Raw genomic sequence first — 20729 nt, 5'->3', positions numbered from 1 at the left:
CTCTTTGCAAGGCATTACATACTCACGACACCATCTATTTGCTTGAGTATATATGTTGATCGATATTATCCTCACGGACAGTACTCAAAGCTAGCTATTTGGACAGGTTCATTCAAGAACTAGGGAATGAATTTTCGATGGACCTTGGACGTACCCACTACTTCCTTGGTATTGAAGTTCAACAGTACCAGGGCCCTGGGAATTTTCTTCAATCAAGCTAAAATACGCAGTTGGGTTCTAGCAAAGGCCAACATTGACTGAATGCAAACCTATATCGCAACATTGATGGTAGCCTGTAGTAGTTGGCTTTCACCAGGCTTGACCTCACACATATAATTGTGTGAACTATGTGTCTCAATTTATATATGCATAACCCATCATATATAATTCCATTTTAAGGTTGTTATGAGAATTCCCAGATTTGTTAAAGGGACAATCACACGTGGCACTTGACTATTTATCTGCTAATCACCTAGCTTTATATGCCTTTCTAATGCAGATTGGGTTGGCTATACTCTCATCAGACGATCCACAACAGGTTACTGCTCTTTTCCTGGAGTTCAAGTTCAGAGAAACAACCAACAGTGGCTACATCTAGTGCTGAGGTTATGAGTATCAAGCCTTAGCTTCAACCACTGCAGAATGGATTTCTTATATCCAACTAATCAGTGTACAACTACTCCTATATAAACTGAAGAATTAAATCTTCACGTATCAATATCAACATTAGTTGTATTCATTTTCTTGTCTTTTTTCATTTCTTTTCTTCTCCGTAGAGTGCTTTAGGTGGGATTTGTTGGTGATATGTAGGCCTTTATAGTGTCTTATGGGGGACAAGCAATGAACACGAAAACAAATGGAGAACCAGCGTTGCTTACCCGTTGAAGATGAAGAATATATATGCATATTCATGCATAGAGCTGAAAGAAACAGAAGGCGTCAACATCAAACCAACGTCGTCTTGAGGACTACCAATAATATAAGCTCGTAGACCAAGAAATCAAAGCACAAATACCGTTAACATCGGTCCATTAATATTAGTCTTTTTTTCCCCTTTTTACATAATAGGGATCTTACTATTATTGTTTGAACTAAATATCCATATTTAAAACTTTTTCTTTATCCTTGTCCAAATATTATTGATTTTTAATAAGTTCAGAAAGAAAATTCTTATTAATAACCAATCTCATTGTAACCCAATTAATTTTATGCATTGCAATTTAAGAGGGTTTAAATCACATTGTTATTTTGTGATTGATTCATGATCAATGATTTTATTGAAGTTTGGAATTTAATTATCAACAGCCATTCATGGCAATATGAGAATTAATTAATGTGTTTGTGATCATTTCAGCAAACAAAAACCATTACAAACACACAAAATATAGTAAGGAACTAGTTTTGCAGGCTGCTGTCAAATTATTGTAGCTAATAGAAATACTAGTGCGTGCATGATCACGCACATTATTTATTCATTTTGACAGCCTCAGCCCTGGCCAAATGCGTAGAGCTAGCATGCAGCTTAATTATTTAAATAGACTGAGTGTTGCTGTTAATTTTGCATGGGTCTTGGCGGCTTCAATTTCGACGTGTGCCTTGAGGATTTTGCCTGGATCATTGTAGTTGCACTCCGAATCCTTCAAGTCCACAAGCTTATACCAATTTGCGTCAGGTTGATCGATACGAGTCCACACCTGCACAAGTATATACAGTCGATCCATCTATCATTTTCTTAAATTTAATTCTCAAATGATTAATTACCAACAGTTTAAGAAATGGAAATTACCTTGTTTCTTTCACCTTTGTTGCTCCAGGCTATGCACCAGTCCTTTTGGACCCCATCTTTGTGCTTGTAGCGATACACAACAAACCCAACTGATCCACCGCTTGAATTGTCAGGCGGTATCTCCCCGAAATGCACCAGCAAAGGACCATCTGAATCTTGCTCCCCTAGAACGAGCCGTGAGTACCCAAGCTTCCCCACCCAGTCTTTGGACACTACGAATGTCAGAGCTTTGCCAGTCTTATTTATTATCCTACAATCTGTTTGAGCCAGTGCATCGGGGTTAGCATTCTTTGCTGCAGCCAGCGCACCGGCGTTAGCATTCTCTGCTGACATGTTGTTGTTTGCTTTTTATTTTTGCTTAGAATATTGCTTCTGCTTCTGCTTCTGCTTGTACAACAAATTAAAACGCCTTCCCTAAGCTCAATTATATACATCTTTGCCCACAAAAGGACAAGAACCCATTAGGTGTATATGCATATAAAGCCAAGTTGGGTGTGAAATAAACTCCAGTGTGAACAACGTGACTAGTATCTAAGTTAGTTAGTAACTAAACTGTCCCATCACGAAATTGAAGCACCTGGCCTTTATCCATCCACAAAACACTACAACATATCGGAATTACAACTTTGTAAGGAAAATGCCCTTTGCCTTTGTTCAACGTATGATTAGTTAAGTACAGAAAAAGCTTGTTCTTTAGCCTCTGCACCTTCCTCCTTGCTTTCTAAGGTTTCATCACCTTTTTTTTCTCAGTCGAATGAAATTTGTATTAAAATTACTGAAACTACATTGTAAAGATCAACCCATATATGGGAATCAAGATAAGGATATACAATCCAGATACAAGCCCAATGATACTTAGTATCATTATGCAAAAGATTCACCTAAGGTGCATAGTACCGTAAGACAATGCAAAAGTCATAAGTAAATCAAAATATTAACGCAGCATCTCAACCCAATAAAAATATCAGAAGTTACCATAATGTTGAGAATATCGTATTTCCGTTAACTCCAAACTTTGTTAGGGAATCTGTAATACAATTATCTTCTCGTAATGTATGGGTAAAGGATATCATGCTTAATGAAAAAATAAGTGCATCAATCTCATTATATAAATATCACTTGTCCTAAGGCCTCATATCAGTATTGGTCACTCATGATAGAGCATTCTTGGAGTCAAATTCAATAATCAACTTAGAGCTTGTAAAGGAGGAGTAGGAGAAAAAACGCACTACATGAAGAATGGCCATAAGCTCTGCAAAGTTGGAGTCTTGGATGCCAAATGGGCCTAAGAAAACACCCACCACATAACCATCAGAGTTGCATAGGATTCCACCACATCCTGCTGGGCCTAGTTTGTCCTTTGTTAAGCCATCTACATTGAATTTAAACCACCTTCAGATGCGGGTATCCAAGAGACCCCTAGTCGTGAATATAGGGAGACCATCTAATCGTTGTGTTTCGGGGTTCGAACCACCAGCCAATATCATCAACCGCATCAATGCCGTCACATGTGCACACCCAGAGCATAGATTGCATTCTAATAAGAAAATATATTTCGGACCCATCTCATATTTTGCTGTTAAAAACCGACTCGTTTTGAGCCAACCACAGAGACCAAAACATGGCACCACAAACTATCATCCACCGCTTGTGCGTGTCGTTTGCCAAGGCACAACTAGCCCAAGACTGCAAAAAAGATGATATAGTACAAGGAAAAGACCATGATATCCCCCACCATTGAAGAACAAGGCACCATACTGTCCAACTAAAATGGCATGTGAGAAGGTTGTGCGAACATGTCTCCAACTCATAACCACACCAAGTGCAGCACAGTTGCTTTGAGCTAAAGTCCAAACCCCTCCAGTGAAGGAAGGCTTTGGAGGGGATCGAGTCAAGAGAAGCGAGCCATAGGATGCTTTGAACCTTAGAGGGAATAGATAATTTCCAAATAGAGTAGAGCCATGAAATTTGACTAATAGGATCAGCATCAAGAAAAGAGTAGAAAGTTTTGACCGAAAAGTTATCTCTAGTGTCATACTTCCGTGTAAGTTTATCCATTTTGCTCGAAACAAGACCAATGTAACCTAACAATGAAAGGAGCTCACTATAAAATTCAACCTCCCATGAGTAAAGGTTACGACAAAAAGAGATAGTCCAATTGCCATTGTGCCAAATATCATGCACTCGTGCCTCCTTGTCCGTTGCAATAGAGAAAAGTCTAGTATACTCGAAGCAAAGTGCTTCATTTTCCGGAACCCATTTATCAAGCCAAAAAGAGATAGAGGCACGATCACCAATGAGTCAACGGCATGCATAAAATCCCATAAGTGCCTAAACCCCCTCGATGGACCATGTGTGGACAATGCTTCACCAAGTCGATGACATTCTAGAAGGCCGAGCAATGGATGGAAGCCAATTAGATTCACCATTGCCATATTTCTCCACTATTAAGCGTCTCCAAAGAGCATCACTTTTCGTGCCATTTTACCACCACCATTTCGCAGGGAGTGCTAAATTTTTATGGCTAAGGCTAGATATTCCTAACCCACCATATCTTTTCGGTTTGCATACTGTATTCCATTTAACTTTTAAGATTTTATGTTTATCAAGGTTCCCCCCCTATCCCCTACCCCCAATAAGAAAGCTTTCCTCAATTGTTCAAGCTTTCTACGAGCGCCTTTTGGGGCCTGGAAAACAGATAAGTAGTACAAGGGCAATGAATTGAGAACAGAGTTAATAAGTGCTATCTTGCCACCGAAAGACGAGTATTTCCTTTGCCAAAGAGCAAGACGTTGTTTGAATTTGTTAACCACAAGGTCCCATTTGCTAGAGCACCTCGGATTAGCACCAAGCGGAATACCACTAAGGTTTCATCACTAAGCTTAGGCTTTGCAACATTTTGTAAACTAAACATTTTCTCTCCTCCACAAAATTTTTAAAATTTTTTATTTATTATATATTTTTTCTTTTAATGTTCCTCTCAAAATTCAAAATAGTTTTTTATTTAATAATTAATATAAATAAAGAAAAATAAAATGGCTTCACAAGCTCCACTCAACTTTATTCTAACCTTTAAAGTTTTTCTACACTTCTTTTTTTTTTCTCTTTCTCTTTTGTCATTTCATTTTTACTTTACTTTTTTTTATATAATTCACTATCAAAACACACTTCATTTTATTATTACGTGATTCTCGTATATGAAAAATTGGCAGAAGGCTTGATTGTGAGTTGGTCATAGCTTGGATTGTTGCGATAATCATGGTGTGAATAAAAAATTTTCAACACCTCTGTTCATTCTCTTCATTTAAAAACAATCTTAGATGAAGATTAGCTTTTTAATGTAAGTAACTGCAATTGGGAACATGCATGGAACTTTAAGGAAAGTTAATTTGTTATATAAGTTGTAAGGATGAATGAAAATATTTATAATTAATTAAGATTTGATACACTTATAAATTTGAGAGGATATATAAAAAAAATAAATTTAAAATATCTATTTGTGTATATGTATTAAAAGAAATACCTTTGTAAATATATGTACTTCAAAGCCACCACTAAGTAGGAATATGAACAATCTATAAATTCTCAAAATAATCAATAAAGTAATTTTTTCCATGAATTCTATCACATAATAATTCAATAAATATATGAATTTTAAATTTGATTTTTTTAATTTAAATTACCAAATGCAACTTTAGAGGAAACTAATTGTACCCTAAATGAAATTAAAATTTATTTCAAATGGCAAGAAAGAAATTTACTTACAAAAATGTTTTTTATAATAACTAGAATTCAAGACAATTATCTTAGTTTATCTAGAATTTAAAACTATAGTAACAAAAGTAAAAGTATTTTTTTCCTCTTAAAAATCAAGGTATTTCTTGATAAAAATGGTAGCAAAATTATATCAAAACAATGAAGATATAAATTTTGTACATTAATTATCTATTTTGGTTAAAATCCTAAAGAACTAAAGCATATATAACAAAAAATAACTAAAAAGAAAAATCCAATGTTTTAACTTAATTTCCCCATGTTGACACAAGCTGCTGGTATGACCTGAAAACAGCATAAAGCTATGATAATGTCGACATTCCTATCATAACATGAACAGCAGAACCCAATCACTCGAATGCCCACTGGTTCTCCCTCCTAACGTCCTCTTCTTCCTCACGGCTGAAATCATTCTTAATGTTGAAGATCTTGCGAATCTCCTCAGGTGTCTTTCCCTTTATCATGTCAGCAACTGTTTGGCAAGTCAAGTGCAACAAGCTCTTCATGTTCAAATAGTTGGCAGCAAGGATGAGGCCGAAGAGGGTATTTTGGTCAACCTTGACAAAATCAGCATCCCACGCCTTTAGTTTATTCTCGGGGATCCTTTCCTTGTCAGTGTGCTTCTCGCAGTACTCCTGGACCTTGGCCATGATCTGGCTGGTAACGTTGGGGACAGGGATCTCGCGCAATCGTCTTCGATCATGTGCTTGATCGTCTGCAACTCAGCCGCCACCCCTTCCTTCACCTCGAACGCCGCTCCGTCGGAGCTCATCAACATTATCTTCCTCGAAGTCGATGCCATTGTTTCTTCTAAGATTCTCACACCGGTGAGACGAACTCCCAAAAAGCCAGAGAAAAAAGAGTAAGGAGAGAGAGAGATACCGAAACCGTTAGTACAAAAGAAAAAAATTGTATTATAAAATTGTATGGATTATATAAGTGAATAAGATATACATAAAAATTTAATCCTAATCATAATCTAATTTTAAGCAACTAACAATATTGTAATATAATTCTAATTAAGTATTATAGTCTAATTAGATAATAATGTAATATAATAACTCTAATTAGATAATTTGTATAATTATAATGGGGTTGAGCAAATGTACTTTTTTTTTTCAAGTTATTTGTTGATTTTCTTGTACTTCTTAAACTAGATTTTAATTAATTTTGTAATTTCTTGATTAGTTACTAAATTCGTTCTGATTTAAATAAATAGTAATAACATGATAACAAAATCATGCATATTATGATGTTGACAACAAAGATTGACTTGTTCTTCTTGAAATTTCATCAATCAAAATAAATGTTCCATAAAAAGAAGATTGTAGGTTTTTAAGCCAATGTTGGATTTTTATTGAATTTAGGCAAAAGGAAGTTTTAATACCTAATTTTTATTGCCACAAGTTTGTGTAGTCTTGAGGCAGAGATGAGGTAATTAAGTAGCTCATGCAACGTATAGGAGACTTCACTAGTCTTCCTACCAGATTAAGTTGTAGTAAAACCCTCGTATGCGTGTCATTTCTCTGACTTGAGGTTCCTTAACCGAATTCATTGAACTTGTTTCAGGATACGCAGTCATACATAAGACAATAACATGTTGGTTACGAATTTATGGCCGAACTATCTTTGCATTTATTATGAGAAAAAGCCTCAATTTTACAAAAAAATAATAATAATAATAATAAAAAGCAACATAACAAGGGAAGACATGGGATTTGTGAGAGGAAAATTACCTCTCATTTAATTTTATACTTAGGTCCAAACGTTTTTCTTATGTACCCAGCAAAATTAATAACTGTTGCACCAAAAAACTGATATCAATTCCTCTCTTTATATCATGGTACAGTTTGTTTTCTCAAACTAGAGACCTTAAAAAATGCCTGGTTAACCACACAAGTAGAAGATGAGTACATACATCTTGATTCTGATCAACATTATACGAGATTGAGCCCTCCTACCCCCCAACCCTCTTCTCTTTCTGAGGCAATGAAAGAGATACAAGCACCACACGAACAATAATCACTACGGTCAAGCACAACAATATATAGACAGAAAAGGCGTGACTAAGAGGTTCACATTCCTTATGACCAGATAATCTTGACGTAATTTACAGGATGTTAACAGATTTAAAACTTATTGATCGTTCCCAACACCTAGGATCCACTGGGCAAGATGCGTCAAATATGGTTCTGCTTGGGAACTGCTGCTCAAGATTGGTCTCAAACTCTGAAGCTCAGCATTGAATTCCCTCTCAAATTTACTGCAATATATTAGTTAAAATTAGAGAGAAAGAGAGACAGGAGAAAGAGCGAGAGGTAATTGTATCCACACTTACAGAATGGAATCAGTGACTGCTGAGTTTCTAGTCATGACTTTTTGCGCCTGAGATGGGTTCCTCGATTTCAACGGCTTGGACCTTTCTGAGCCAAGTGAACCATCAGACTGTTCCTCTAACTTGGGAATGTCAACAGATGATGAAATTAACCACTGTGTTGCTGCTGCATATTGTAGGCACAATGATTTCAGCTTCCCCACTTTCTGCATTACAAAATATACTTACTAAGAAAGAGACTCAAACAATAACAATGATAACTGAATTTCCCCCAATCAGGTCTCATGGATTCATGGGCTAATTCAAGCTCCAATGCTCTTTCAAACTTAACTTCCAACTTCTGTATTTTAGGTTGAAATTTGAAATATGTTTTGAATAACATCTCTAATACAACTTTTTTGTTTTTTTCATATGATTTTTAATACAACTTTAAATAACAATTTAGTCCACCCAGTAGAGACAGACTTGCATTTCCAAATTATTATAATCTTTGTCCAAAAAATATTGATAAATGATAAGTAACAAACCTTGAGCAATTCAGGCAAAAGAAGCAGACATTCTCTCAGACACTTGTCCAGGAAAAAATCATGATGCTGGACAACCTGTTACAAAAAGGATTTTCATACATAACTCATGATACACTAGTTTATATATATGCACGTGTGTGTGTGTGTATACATATACATACATATATATATATATTCACACACGCACACACACACATATGTATGTGTACATATATATATATATATATATATATACATATGTATGTATGTATTTATGTATATTATATGCAAAACAGATATGCAGCATCTAGGAGTCTAATTAGGAACATACCTCATCTATGCTTTTTGCAGTCTGAAGTCTACCATGCATCACATGCCAATTGGGTTCAAGAACCTGAAAACAAGGATTTCAAGAATGTTACTAAAAAAGCACATGCCCACTAGCATCCTAGAGTCAGTTTATTTTCTCTTCTTCGTCTTTCTCATATTTTCAGCCTTTCCTTGACAAAAAGTCAAATCCAAAAGTCCTTCACCCAGCTAGTGGCCTTAACTACAATGTAATGCAGATTTTTCCCAGACGAAAAAAAAAGACCCTTGAGGTTCAGTCATACAAAAAAAAACTGAAATAAAGAGGAACGGAAAGTCAAAATAAGAATGAGCATGTGTCATATTAGACACATCTGTTTCCAGATGCTTTTCCATCAAGGCCTTACAAAAGTATTCAGAGCAAATATGGTGCAAAGGATGCAAAGAAACCTGCCTCAAATGTTAGATAATGCAGAAGACTGTTAATAAATCTCAGCATGCTACGACAGAGGAGAGATGATCTAGAGATGGCGGTTCCACGAGTATTAAGAGCACGAACTCCCTGCAGTATTTTATTGCAATTAGAATACAACAGAAAAGTGGTAAAGACCATACTACATGAATAAGTTCAAGTCTATACTTGATGCAATTGCCAAGCCCCACAAAGCTGGCGTTCCACATGTTTACAGTGAAAAAGGAAGCGGAAAATCAACTGGTATTTTGTTAAGGCTTTTCTTGATATAACAATTGACAGTGGCCACCGAATCTGAAAACAGACAAAACATTGTGAGCAGAAGAATAATATTTCCTGGTCACATCATGGAAATGGTGCTAAAAAGTGATGCCACCAACAGATTGCAACAGAAGCTACCTCCACTCAGAATTTTTCTTTTTTTTTTTTTCTTAAATCACTCAGAACATATCACGGAGCAAGCACAAAGAAAGTACCATTCAAATCATGTAATCCTTACAAGTGATCACTATTTTTACCTTGATAAAAAACGTTAAACATGGTCTAGAAAATATTGAAGGAACTAATAATACTTTTAATAAAACATTTAAACAGTATGGCAAATCACATCATTCAAGAGACTCATCAGTGAAGCTTATACTCCAACAAGTAGGTCACTTAAATTAACTTGTAAATCAAAGGCTCCATTAAGAACACAAATTGTAAAATTAACTACAACAAAAGAAATGCATACCTTATAGCTCAAGGAAAATGTCTCAAGACCAGTAATGCTTATTGACTCCTCTAGGTCATTACTGTCGGATACATTCCTGATGTCAAGATCCTTCAATGTGCTCAATCCTTTAAGAACTGAAGATCTCTCCTGAGAGTTCAAACATAAAAAATTATATGATGCAGATCCAATCCAAAGTTTTCCCCTACAAACAAACGAAAAAGATAGGAATCACTTACCACACAACACGTTAAGTCCTCATGACAAGGATCTGCCGCAGCAGCTGTGGTACGCAAAGCTAGATCCAGCAGAGACTACATTTTGTTTTTTTGAAAAAAAGGTTAAATAAAAAAAATAAATTCATATAACTCAGATGGCTTGTCTTTTTAATAGTAATATTTATTTTGCAGTTTGCCTTATTAAGCTTTAGCAAATAGATGTAGAAGTTTTGTTGTACGCAGCTTATATGGTGTGTAATCATAAAAAAATAAAAAAGAGGGGAAAAGAAGAATAACCTGCAGTTTTTCTACAGAAATTTCATCATGCTTTTTCAAGAGCACCTCTCGAGCTATATCCATAAAATGAACCAAGAAATCACCCTGCAATTTGATAGCACCTGTATTAGAATGACTAAATAAATCATTAGTAAAACATATGTCTATCGTACCGCTCCTATGTAGAATCTCAATCTAAATGTTGGACAAGAATACGATCTTGATCTACATTACGGAAATCAGTACAATATGGGTTTTACTCATGATCCTGCTATTCCAGAATGTAATAATGGTGTGTTTGGATATGATCATTTTAGGGAAGAATTCAAATTGGAAAACAAATTTATTCTAGAAAGTCAATTACCTTGTTTGTCTAAAATATAGAAAGGATAAGCTATCGGATTTTAAGCAGGTATTTGATGGCCGCAAGATACCTGCTTCAAATAACACCTAAACAGGCATTATTTGAGAATGTCTGTCTCTCTTTTGCTTTTCTCTCTCCCTACCTCACCTCCTGCCCCTCTCTCTCAACTATCTTCCTTTCCCCTCCCTCTATCAAACCCTCCCTATGCTGCCAACTCAATACTTTTCCAGCACACCAACTACATGTCCAGTCACCAACGTCACACTTTCACTGCCACCAATGTCATCTTCTCAGTTTTACAATTTGCTAACACTTGTTTTTTTTTTTCATTTTTTATTCCTCTTCCCCTCTTTCTCTTAGAGCTAGTAAAAGCTGAGCCAATCTATAAGATCAGCACAACCCGCACAAACCCAACCGAACCCGACTTGAAAAGTTAACAACCTAAGCTCAGATCAATGCAACCCAAAAGCAACCTGGACCTGAATCAAGCCCCACCCATCTCAAAATGACTTGAAACTTAAAATTGAATATAAAATACTATATTGTTTCCTTAATTTAAATTTCATTTAATTTAACAATGATAAACACAAAGCAAATTATAAAAATTGACATAAACTCACTCATTTCAATTAGTTCCAAAAGGCCAACAAGCGACCTGAATAACCTGAAGTGATTCAAACCTAAAATGACCCATACTCAAGTGACCCAAAACTGAAATAACCTAAACACAAACTGACCTGATCCAAACTTTCATGACCCAAACCCACTCAAACCTGACCCAACCCACCCAATTGCCACCCTACCCGCTCTCCATCTCTCTTTTTCCTCTATTCCAACATGTATAGTGGCAGAACTGCTTCTAAAACAATGGCAATATCTTTGAATATTTCTATGTTACATTTTTATTATCTCTCCTCTTTCTCCAAACCAGTCTCTTCTACCAAACTTTTTCCTCTTTCCACAGCAAGGGATGATGATATATGCCTTATTCTACCAATTTCATGACCCAACCAGGTCCTAACCCACTCAAACCCTAGCCAACCTGCCCAATTGCCACCCCTACTAGCTCTTGCCCTCTCCTTTTCCCCTCTGTTACCAGCAACATGTATAGTGGCAGAACTGCTTATGCAACCGTGGCCATATCTTGGAATATTTCTATGTTATGTTTCTACTATCTCTCCTCTTTCAATCCAAACCAGTCTCTTATACCAAATTTTTTTCCTCTTACCACAGCAAGAGATAATGATTTATGCCTTGATCGAGTTGTCAAGACTTGTCAATGTGTTGTTAGCAATTAGGAGTTGTCTCCGAATAATTGAGAAGTTGCATCACAACATTATGATAGGAGAGGACAAAGACAGAGTGACAAAGGAGAGGATTGAGATGCTGCAGTTTTGATTTTAAAGTTTTACCCATCAATCGAGCTAATTCCAATTTGACACAAATCTAAACAACAATTTACAATTTGTGGCAATTTTTGTTGCATCATTTTTAATTCCCTTCATTTCAAAATTCTGAAAAATTTTGAAATATCTCACCCAAACACAGATAAAGGAATTAAAGGTACAGCTCCATCAAGTTTCTATCACTCATGCAGTGAAGGACGTTTTCCATACCATAATTATTAAAGGCAATATTATCCATAAATTACAATATTCATCTACTTTTGAAATACTCTAACTTCCAGTTTATTTTCTTTTTCCTTATGCAGAAAGTAACACTTTCTTTTTTCTTTTATATTCTTGTTTATAGAGATCATATTCTTCACCCAATGTTTCCTTATTTTAGCTTTGTAACCTTCTTGGACCTTTCTCCCCACCTATCATTGGGTGTCTCTTAACAATTAGTTATGTCAATTATAATATTAGCATTTTCAGTTTATGCTCCCAACTTTCTTACTGCATTTATCCATTTATTGCTAATAATACCATTTAATTACAAACTTAATTACAAATTATAGTACAAAATTTTAGTTAAAAGAACTCCATCAAATATAGAGATAGATAATACAATGGATGATAATGAACATGGTAAAATTATTTTTGAGTAATATAAAAGGGTATAATGGCCTACAAATTTAAGCGCTTATAATGGCTTTGGACAAATGCATTTTACAGTCTTGAGAATCATCCTCTCATCAAATGCACTCAACATGATTTCACTTAAAAAAATTTTCTAAGAAGCCACTTATAGTTTTCAATCCTTTATGCAGTTACTAAAATGGCACTTAAATTATAAAATGAAACCAGTGCGATGCTAATACCACTACTATTGCTATGCACTAAAACTACTGAAGCTTTAATGTTTTATGTTTTACTTGAATGTTTGGACATACACTTTGAATTTCTGTGACATCTAGAGTTCTTAGATTACTCCAAGTGATTTTTCAGAATTTGTAGACCCTTACAATCTTGTGATCCAATTTTAATTTCAAATCCTTGAACTGACAATAAGGTCAAAAGAAATACTCAATCCAGCAGTAGAAGATGAAGCTTGCTCTTCTACTTTTTTAAACTCATGAATGAATAATGTTTAAACACATAAATCTCCAGAGCAAAGAAACATAAAACACATAAATCCCCAAAGTTCTTCAACAAAGTGAATGACTAATGTTAAATAGCTGAGGAACACTCCTAAAATGTTAAAATATGATTCAAACGTAGGTCTTGCTAACAAAGTAGATACAACAATACCAAAAGAGAGGGAGGGGGGAAGAAACAGCTTTTTAAACGCATGAATATAATATACACAAAGCTCTTCACCTAAGTAGTAAAAATGTTAAATTGTTGATGAACTATTCCTAAAAGGTTAAAAGATATGGTTGGAATAGGTTTTGCTAACAAATCAGAAACACCAAACACACCTTGACCAAGTGTGAATACCAAGTATGCCCCCTATCAAAAACTTGGCACTACTAAGATGCATGTTCTGTGAAACTAGTCAGCATAGTACACTTACATTCATCAAAGTTTAGACATGATCAACACAAAGTGGTCCCTATATTGACCAGTTAACCCAACCACGTCCAAAAACCATATAATAAGCAAATATAGTAATTGATTTTCATCCCAAGTTCACAATATATTAATAGATTTACCTGGTCAAGAAGAAGATAGTGCTTTATAGACCGCAGCTTTCCTATTAGATCATACTACACCATTAAAGCATGCAAGTCATCATTAGAATATATAGCCAAAGGTCCAGCAAATTCTCTGAATGGCAATTCATTGACAGATCAGATACATATAAAAAATTAAATTAAAAAAAATTGAAAAGCTAGCATGTAATTACTAAGTAATAACAATTCATGCTCACCTTTTCTTTAATGAGATTTAAGAGCTCACCACTGGCAAAGTCATAAGCAGCTTTTACACACTCAAGATAGTGATGGTTGGATCCAAAAGTCATTAATTTAGAATTTTCAGACACAGGGACCTGCAAACAATATCCAGTCAGAGGTATGTCATAATGCAAAAAGGAGGACAAATGAGTTTCGTGCTTAAAGAATCAAACCTGAACATTGTGCCCACATTCCCTCATGACATTCAGATATTTCCCTGTAGTCAATATTATACCAGCAATATTTGCCAGAAAGCTAGGAATGTCCTCCTTGAGACTGTAACGTTCCCTCCAATATTTGGCTTCATAATCTTGAGTAAGGCTCTCCTAAAAAACCTAAAAAATATAAGCATGCAAAGCACAAATTTGGAGCACAAATAAATGTGAATAAAATAAATATACCTTTTGGAGAGACTTGTTCTCAGCAATAAAAAATTCACCATATGGATCATCAATCACTCCTTCATAGATCCACCTAAAATCATTGGAATTTCTTCATGATCAAAATTTCAATTATAATGCTCCATAAAACCCTCATGCAAAAACTAAAAGAGTAGTATTCTCAAATCACAACTCTTCAGGAAGTAAGAAACTTAGCAAATTTTCATGTTGAACACATATCAACCAGCTCTGAAGTAAATCTAAGATTTAGCAAAAGGAAAATAACTCATTACCCTTTTTCCCTACCAGGTCACCAGCTAAGCTTCCTAATTACCTGGTTTAGGAACTAGAAGCAACTTCATTCGCTCACAACACATCACAAAATGCCCAAAATCTTTAAGCAAATGACATAAATCTTCATGACAAGTAAAAGTAAAACATTTTCTAAGGATAATGTTTAGATCTAAAAAGAATATATACAAATCATAGATAGATGTCATAGGGTCAAGCTAGAAAACAGATCGTGAAAGAATTAAGTCATGAATGACATTTGACGCATGCAACTTTTGGCCATCAAGGTAGAACCTCTACTCTAAAACAAAATGCCCATCAATAAAATTATTGTTGAATAGTTATACATTTTCTGTATAAGTTTAAATTTTGACGATGCTTAGACCATTCATAGCTGTCTCAACCAAAAAGAAACATAATTTTCTTCCATGCATGATTTCCTTGCCAGGATAATGCAATTTGCACAGTAGAGTGCTACTTATCATCTCTAGTGACATGGTGACCTTTTCATCACTAACTATACGATTTTTTGCCATTACTTCAACTCATTTATATCAAGGGTGCCAACTAAATATAACATGGATGGTAATAAAGAAAGCTAATTATCAATTCAGTAAAACACATATGACCAGACCACAAAAATGAGAGCAACCCCTTCACTCCATCTAAGACCAAATTTGGGCTTCGAAAAACAGTACTAACCCTGCCTAACATTCATAATCCAAGCAACCCTCTCCGAAAACCAAACCTTCAACCAACACAATCCTAGCATAAATCCACAAACTCTGACCAAAAACCTTTATTTCCAACTAAACCTGTTCAATCATTACATTCAAACAGGCCAAGATGATCAGACCTGCCACATATATACGTATGTTTAATTTTTCTCGTTCTTATTTTAGATAGTTTTTCCTAAACCTATAAAATGAATATATATATATATATAAAACAGTGAAATAATTGACAAAATCCCTTAGAAACACATGTCTCCACTCTCTAACAACATATTTTGTTGCAAAACTAGAATGCGCAGCCAGAAAAGCAGGAAGTTCTTTGAAGCATAACAAGGTAAAATAAAAACTCTTGAAACATAACAAAGGAGAACTTTTATGCATAGGTCAACAACAAAAATCAGATAAACAGCAGGTATTACAGGGGTTACCTTTCCAATATGCTAAGGTATGCATTGCTAGCAGATTGGGTCATTTTCTCTAGCAATGACCTCACTGCATTATCACCGGCCATAGCCTTAGCCTGAAAGCAAATAGTCAAATTAGAGAAGAGGAAACAAATATCAAATTCTTAACTTACAACACTGTAATAAAATAAATAACACTATCTTCCCATATAAATCAATTAAGACAATCATCTCACCTGGCTCTGTAACAGATTAAGCACTGCAGAACCTGCATAATTATTAGCTGAAGCCTTCTGTATCACTGTGGACAATGCTTGCATGGACCCCATCATGGGCTGCCAACACATGGGAGAAAACGACTTCAGGGAAACACTCTAGAAACTGAAGCATTAAGCTAAGAGAGTCAAACCTGACAATAAAACCACAATCCTTGAATGGAAAGTCTTCCAAGTCGAAATTGGTGTTCAAGCTGTGCAACCATGGCTTGATAATCCTGATCAAGAAAGTTGGCACATGGTGAAGGAAAAAAATTATACAGAATGTCAGACAAGTGATCATGAAATTATCTAACACCAGAATCAGCTAAAATATGAAGGAAATCAACATAGCAATTGTGTACATATGGATGATAAGTAGAACATTAACATACTGACCCAGGAACTGTATGCTTCCACTATAATTGATATTGAGTCATAAAATTGGTAAAGGAGTTGAAATTTTCTTTTAAGCCCTATTTGAACTCCAAAAAACCATTTTCCATTCACCTAATAGACCCCAAAGATCACAATTTTCCAACAAATAAGCCCATCATTTATCACATTGAATTAGATAACAATAGCCATTGCAATCAACAATAATGTTTAAAAAGATGGTGGAAGAACAATCAGTCCCTGTCACTTTTTGAATAGAAAGAAATAAGAATGAACAGCAGTGCAATATAAGCTAATCAAAAGAATTGTAACCTAAAGAACCTACCAAAAGGAGTGCCCTCAATGCAGCAGCAAAGGCATGATTGACTAGGCCATTCTTGAACTGAGATCTGGACTCAACAAACTGGTCAATCAAGAGAAAGCTCTCACACAAAGGAAATATCCGTCTTGCAAATTCCTGCAATGATCTCTCAATCAGGTAAAATAATTGTTGAAGGCAAGTGACAAAATTCACACATTTTAAATTTGCAACCCCATCCTGTCATTGATTAACGTTCACTTTCTAATATAGGCAGGAAATTATCAAAGAATGGCCTCCAGCATCCTCCAGGATAAAAAAATCCATGGAGCTGCTGGTTGATCAATATGCTCTCAAATGAATTTTGATTTTTTTTTTTATAGTTTTTTAACTTGAGCAATGTTCTGGACTTTAGATCAAGTCCACTTCTAGAATCCCTAGAGTAATCCACAGCCAGACAGGAAGCTATGAAAAGGTGCATTGAGTTACGGAATTGAACCCAAGGCTAAAACAAATGCCTCATTTCATAGGTTCTGAAGCATAAGCCATAGGTTCTCCTAGCAGCAGCACACAGCACCAAGGTTTTTCAATCACCATAACAGAAAATTCCAGAGACAAAACAATTCATTCACAAAGGATAGCATAAACACTTGATTGTGCCAACAGAAGGAAAAATTTTCACCTGAAGTGCTAAATCCATAGATGCATCAACCTGGAAAGTAACAGCATCATCCTTTCCATGCACTCTTTTGATTGAAATGTATCGTCCTTCAATTCCAACCAAAGCAAATAGGAGATCATCAATAACAATAAGTTCCTACAAACCAAGTTAACTGATTAATAACTAAACTAGTTGCAAAATCCTCATAGGTTAAACCACTTCATAAAAACAGAGCACAAGTATTAGATTAATAGTAATTTAAAGTAGAAACCATGCAAAGCAGAATGCAGATTACTGTACATAATGAAGACAACATGTTGGTGAACAAATATGTGTCTTTGTTATTTATAGTAATTAGGAAAAGACATGAAAAACATGCTGGCATGTTGTTGAATTTTTCTTTCCAAGGATGTGCAACCCCAAAACACCTAATAACCTGGTCAGGATTCAACATTTTCACCCAACCTCATGCAAACTAGAAAGAACACCAGTTTAGAAAAATGATCAACTTGTATTGAAAGTGGCAAGACAAGAGAGAGGCACTGAATAAAAGACCACAATTCAACTCATGAGTCACAAGTACCTAAAATTAAAATCCCAGCAATAGACATATAAGATAAACTACAAACTAATTAGATAATTCTGTGGTTGACATCACTTCATATGCCAAAAAACAAAAGATTAATTTGACAGTCCAAGGAAAAAGAATATCAGGTGGGCCGAATTTTCAAAATGTGAAACTGCAATTCTGAGCTCCACATAAGCCAATCATACCAACAACAGCACAGGAACCCTCACTCTATCACTAGAGCACAGCTCATGCACCATAGCACTACACGCATCCTATCTTACACAAAATTTACAAAACACATGACACAGTAAAACCTCTATAAATTAATATTCTTTGGGCCATGAAAATTTATTAATTAATCAATATTATTTAATCAATAAATTAATAATTTATTAATTTATACATTAATTAATAAAAAATTAATTTATCAAGGTATTTTTTTATTTTTTTTCCAAAAATTGAACTTAATACATGTATTATGTATTGTGATTATACAAATATTACCTAATTACTGAATTTTCATATACCATTGTTCTATGTATACTTAATTAATATACTTCGTGAACATTAAGTCAAGCAAAAACATCATATAGTATCACAAACGGTAAAACTAAACACAGTGGCTTCTAATCTCAAAGGTATAAAGAAATCAACAATGACAAATAAAATGCGCAAAGCATTGCGTAAGTACAACATAGAATATCCAAATTGCACCCAAAAGCAATTGCAACAGTGGGTGACAGAAAAGTTTAACTTGCAAGTGAGTCGAGCAATAATATCAAATACGATCAAGAGATCATCAAAGTATTTATCAACCAACATTGAAAAAGGTGATGCCAAATGATATAAAACTGCAAAATTGCCTGAGCTAGATAAGGTTCTCTATGAGTGGTTTGTTCAATACCAAAAAAGGTTAGAAATGAGGTCCAAAGAAACATCAAGTTGAAAAAAAACAAGTAACATTGAAATCATATTTTACAAAAGCCTCTTAATTGAGTTATGTATATATAATTTTTATGTAAAATGAGATTATTAATTTATATATCAAGTGGGACCTATATGTTTTTTTTAAAATGTATTATCGTATAAATTTAGCAAATTATTAATTTACCAAATAAATCCCAAGCCAGGACCGGCCAAAATTATTATTTAATCGAGGTTATTAATTTATAGAGGTTTTACTGTACTTCTTTCATTACAAACTCAATATTGTCTCCAATCAGTAATTAGTAGAACAAAAACATAACTTTACTAAGTTTTAGCCCAAAAAAAATCATTCCACAACAGAAGAAATTTACATTTTGCAATAAGCAATCAATTCAAAAATAAATAAATGTTCCACTTCTTTTAACATCATAGAATTGTAAAAAAAATAATAATAACAAATTAGACAATTGAGCAGGAACTAGCATAGTTCAAGCGAAAAATACCTGAACCGCGGCATCATAACAACCAATTGGATTTTCCAATCCAGAGCTGATTAGAGGCAAAAACAAAAGGATTAAGCTTAGACAAAGAATTAAAATGAGGAGAGCCATAAAATAAAGAACTGAACATTAAATACCTGCACGAATCCAAGGAAAAACCCTTCGCATCAGCTGCGAACCGAGATGTCCCCTTTATTTCCTGAAAGGACCATTAATCTACCATTACCAACTAAAAGAAGCTACATTGGAAAAAAATGAAAAAAAGAAATATTGCTAGGTTTTTGGAAACGTGTTACTTTTTTTTTCTGATTGTTTCTCCGGAAAGCACAAGGGAATGTACAAAGCAAAAAAAAAAAGTTACAGATTTAAAAACATTTAAAAAAGAAAAGAAAATACGCGAAATTTTGGAAATGCAGTTCTATTTCCGATTGTTTCTTGAGAAAGTGAGGGAAAAAAGAAGGAGGACCTGGTGAAATCGGCCGGTGAGGAAAGGTCTATCGAGGTTCCAGCGAGGGGTGGAAGGGCAACTGGATTCCATATCTCTGTCTTTCTTATTTTTATTTCAAAAGATTTGAATCAAAAATGTGCGAAATCTCTGTTCTGCTTAATTTTGAGTTCTTTGAGTCTTTCACAGTGCGGTTATTCTCAATTTTTCACTGCGTAAAGTTAAAATATACGCAATAAAAAAAGTCGAGGAAAGTAAAATTTTTTCGAAAAGCTATAACATAAAAAGAAACATGTTCTAACTTTTACTTTTTCCTTCCGACCAAACAATAAAATAAATAAATAAAGAAATTCAATTTTATTAGTTTTAAAATTTTAAAATTAACTAATTAGAAAAGAAAATAAAGGGCTGTTAAATTGAAATGATAAATTAATTAAGTATATTTTAGTATCGAAATAGTTATGCTACGCTAATTATTATTTATATTTAAACCAATATATAATGTTATATTATTAAGAAAATCAAAAGAAAGATATAGAAAAGATGAAGGAAAAGTTTAACGATAAGATATATCAAGAAAATCAATTATACAAATTAATATAACCAAATAATATGATTGGAATATTTAAATATACGCAATTCATATTGTAACGTAAAAAACTTTATTGTTAATTTTATGACTTAATTAATTATGCCTTATTAAATTTATTTCTAAATATTTTAAAACTAAAACAATATAAGGCATAAGAAGGAGAGATTTAAAATTTGGAAAATGTTTT

The 20729-nt window shown here is 34.4% G+C and overlaps 2 protein-coding genes and 1 pseudogene across 3 annotated transcripts; all 3 read right to left on the bottom strand.

Moving 5' to 3' along the window:
• Positions 1 to 1526: 1526 nt before the first annotated feature.
• Positions 1527 to 2119, bottom strand: LOC18599271 (uncharacterized). The gene is made up of 2 exons (XM_007029171.3): positions 1787 to 2119; positions 1527 to 1694 (listed from the first exon to the last, which is right to left on the bottom strand). Exons 1-2 carry the CDS (start codon positions 2117 to 2119, stop codon positions 1527 to 1529), a joined length of 501 nt encoding a protein of 166 aa, XP_007029233.3.
• A 3659-nt stretch (positions 2120 to 5778) lies between these two features.
• LOC18599269 (SKP1-like protein 1A pseudogene) lies at positions 5779 to 6573 on the bottom strand (annotated as a pseudogene).
• An 802-nt stretch (positions 6574 to 7375) lies between these two features.
• On the bottom strand, positions 7376 to 20124 carry LOC18599268 (Spc97 / Spc98 family of spindle pole body (SBP) component). 2 transcript variants are annotated; one of them, XM_088806992.1, is made up of 21 exons: positions 19972 to 20124; positions 19643 to 19704; positions 19509 to 19554; positions 17529 to 17663; positions 16874 to 17005; positions 16308 to 16391; positions 16135 to 16257; positions 15923 to 16014; positions 14491 to 14563; positions 14263 to 14415; positions 14065 to 14184; positions 13847 to 13900; positions 10407 to 10490; positions 10131 to 10205; positions 9913 to 10041; positions 9348 to 9473; positions 9162 to 9269; positions 8733 to 8795; positions 8423 to 8497; positions 7899 to 8101; positions 7376 to 7823 (listed from the first exon to the last, which is right to left on the bottom strand). In XM_088806992.1, the coding sequence occupies exons 1-21, from the start codon at positions 20041 to 20043 to the stop codon at positions 7697 to 7699; spliced, it is 2136 nt and encodes a 711-aa protein (XP_088663118.1). In that variant the 5' UTR covers positions 20044 to 20124; the 3' UTR covers positions 7376 to 7696. The 2 variants fall into 2 exon arrangements, with proteins under 2 accessions (XP_088663118.1, XP_007029226.3); XM_007029164.3 differs by having other exon boundaries at positions 16135 to 16233.
• Between the last annotated feature and the right edge of the window lie 605 nt (positions 20125 to 20729).

The sequence above is a fragment of the Theobroma cacao genome, chromosome 5, assembly GCF_053813885.1.
Source record: "Theobroma cacao isolate CCN51 chromosome 5, ASM5381388v1, whole genome shotgun sequence".
Classification (NCBI taxonomy): Eukaryota; Viridiplantae; Streptophyta; class Magnoliopsida; order Malvales; family Malvaceae; genus Theobroma; species Theobroma cacao.
Note: the sequence above shows the minus strand (reverse complement) of the source record. Positions and strands in the feature narration are given on the sequence as shown.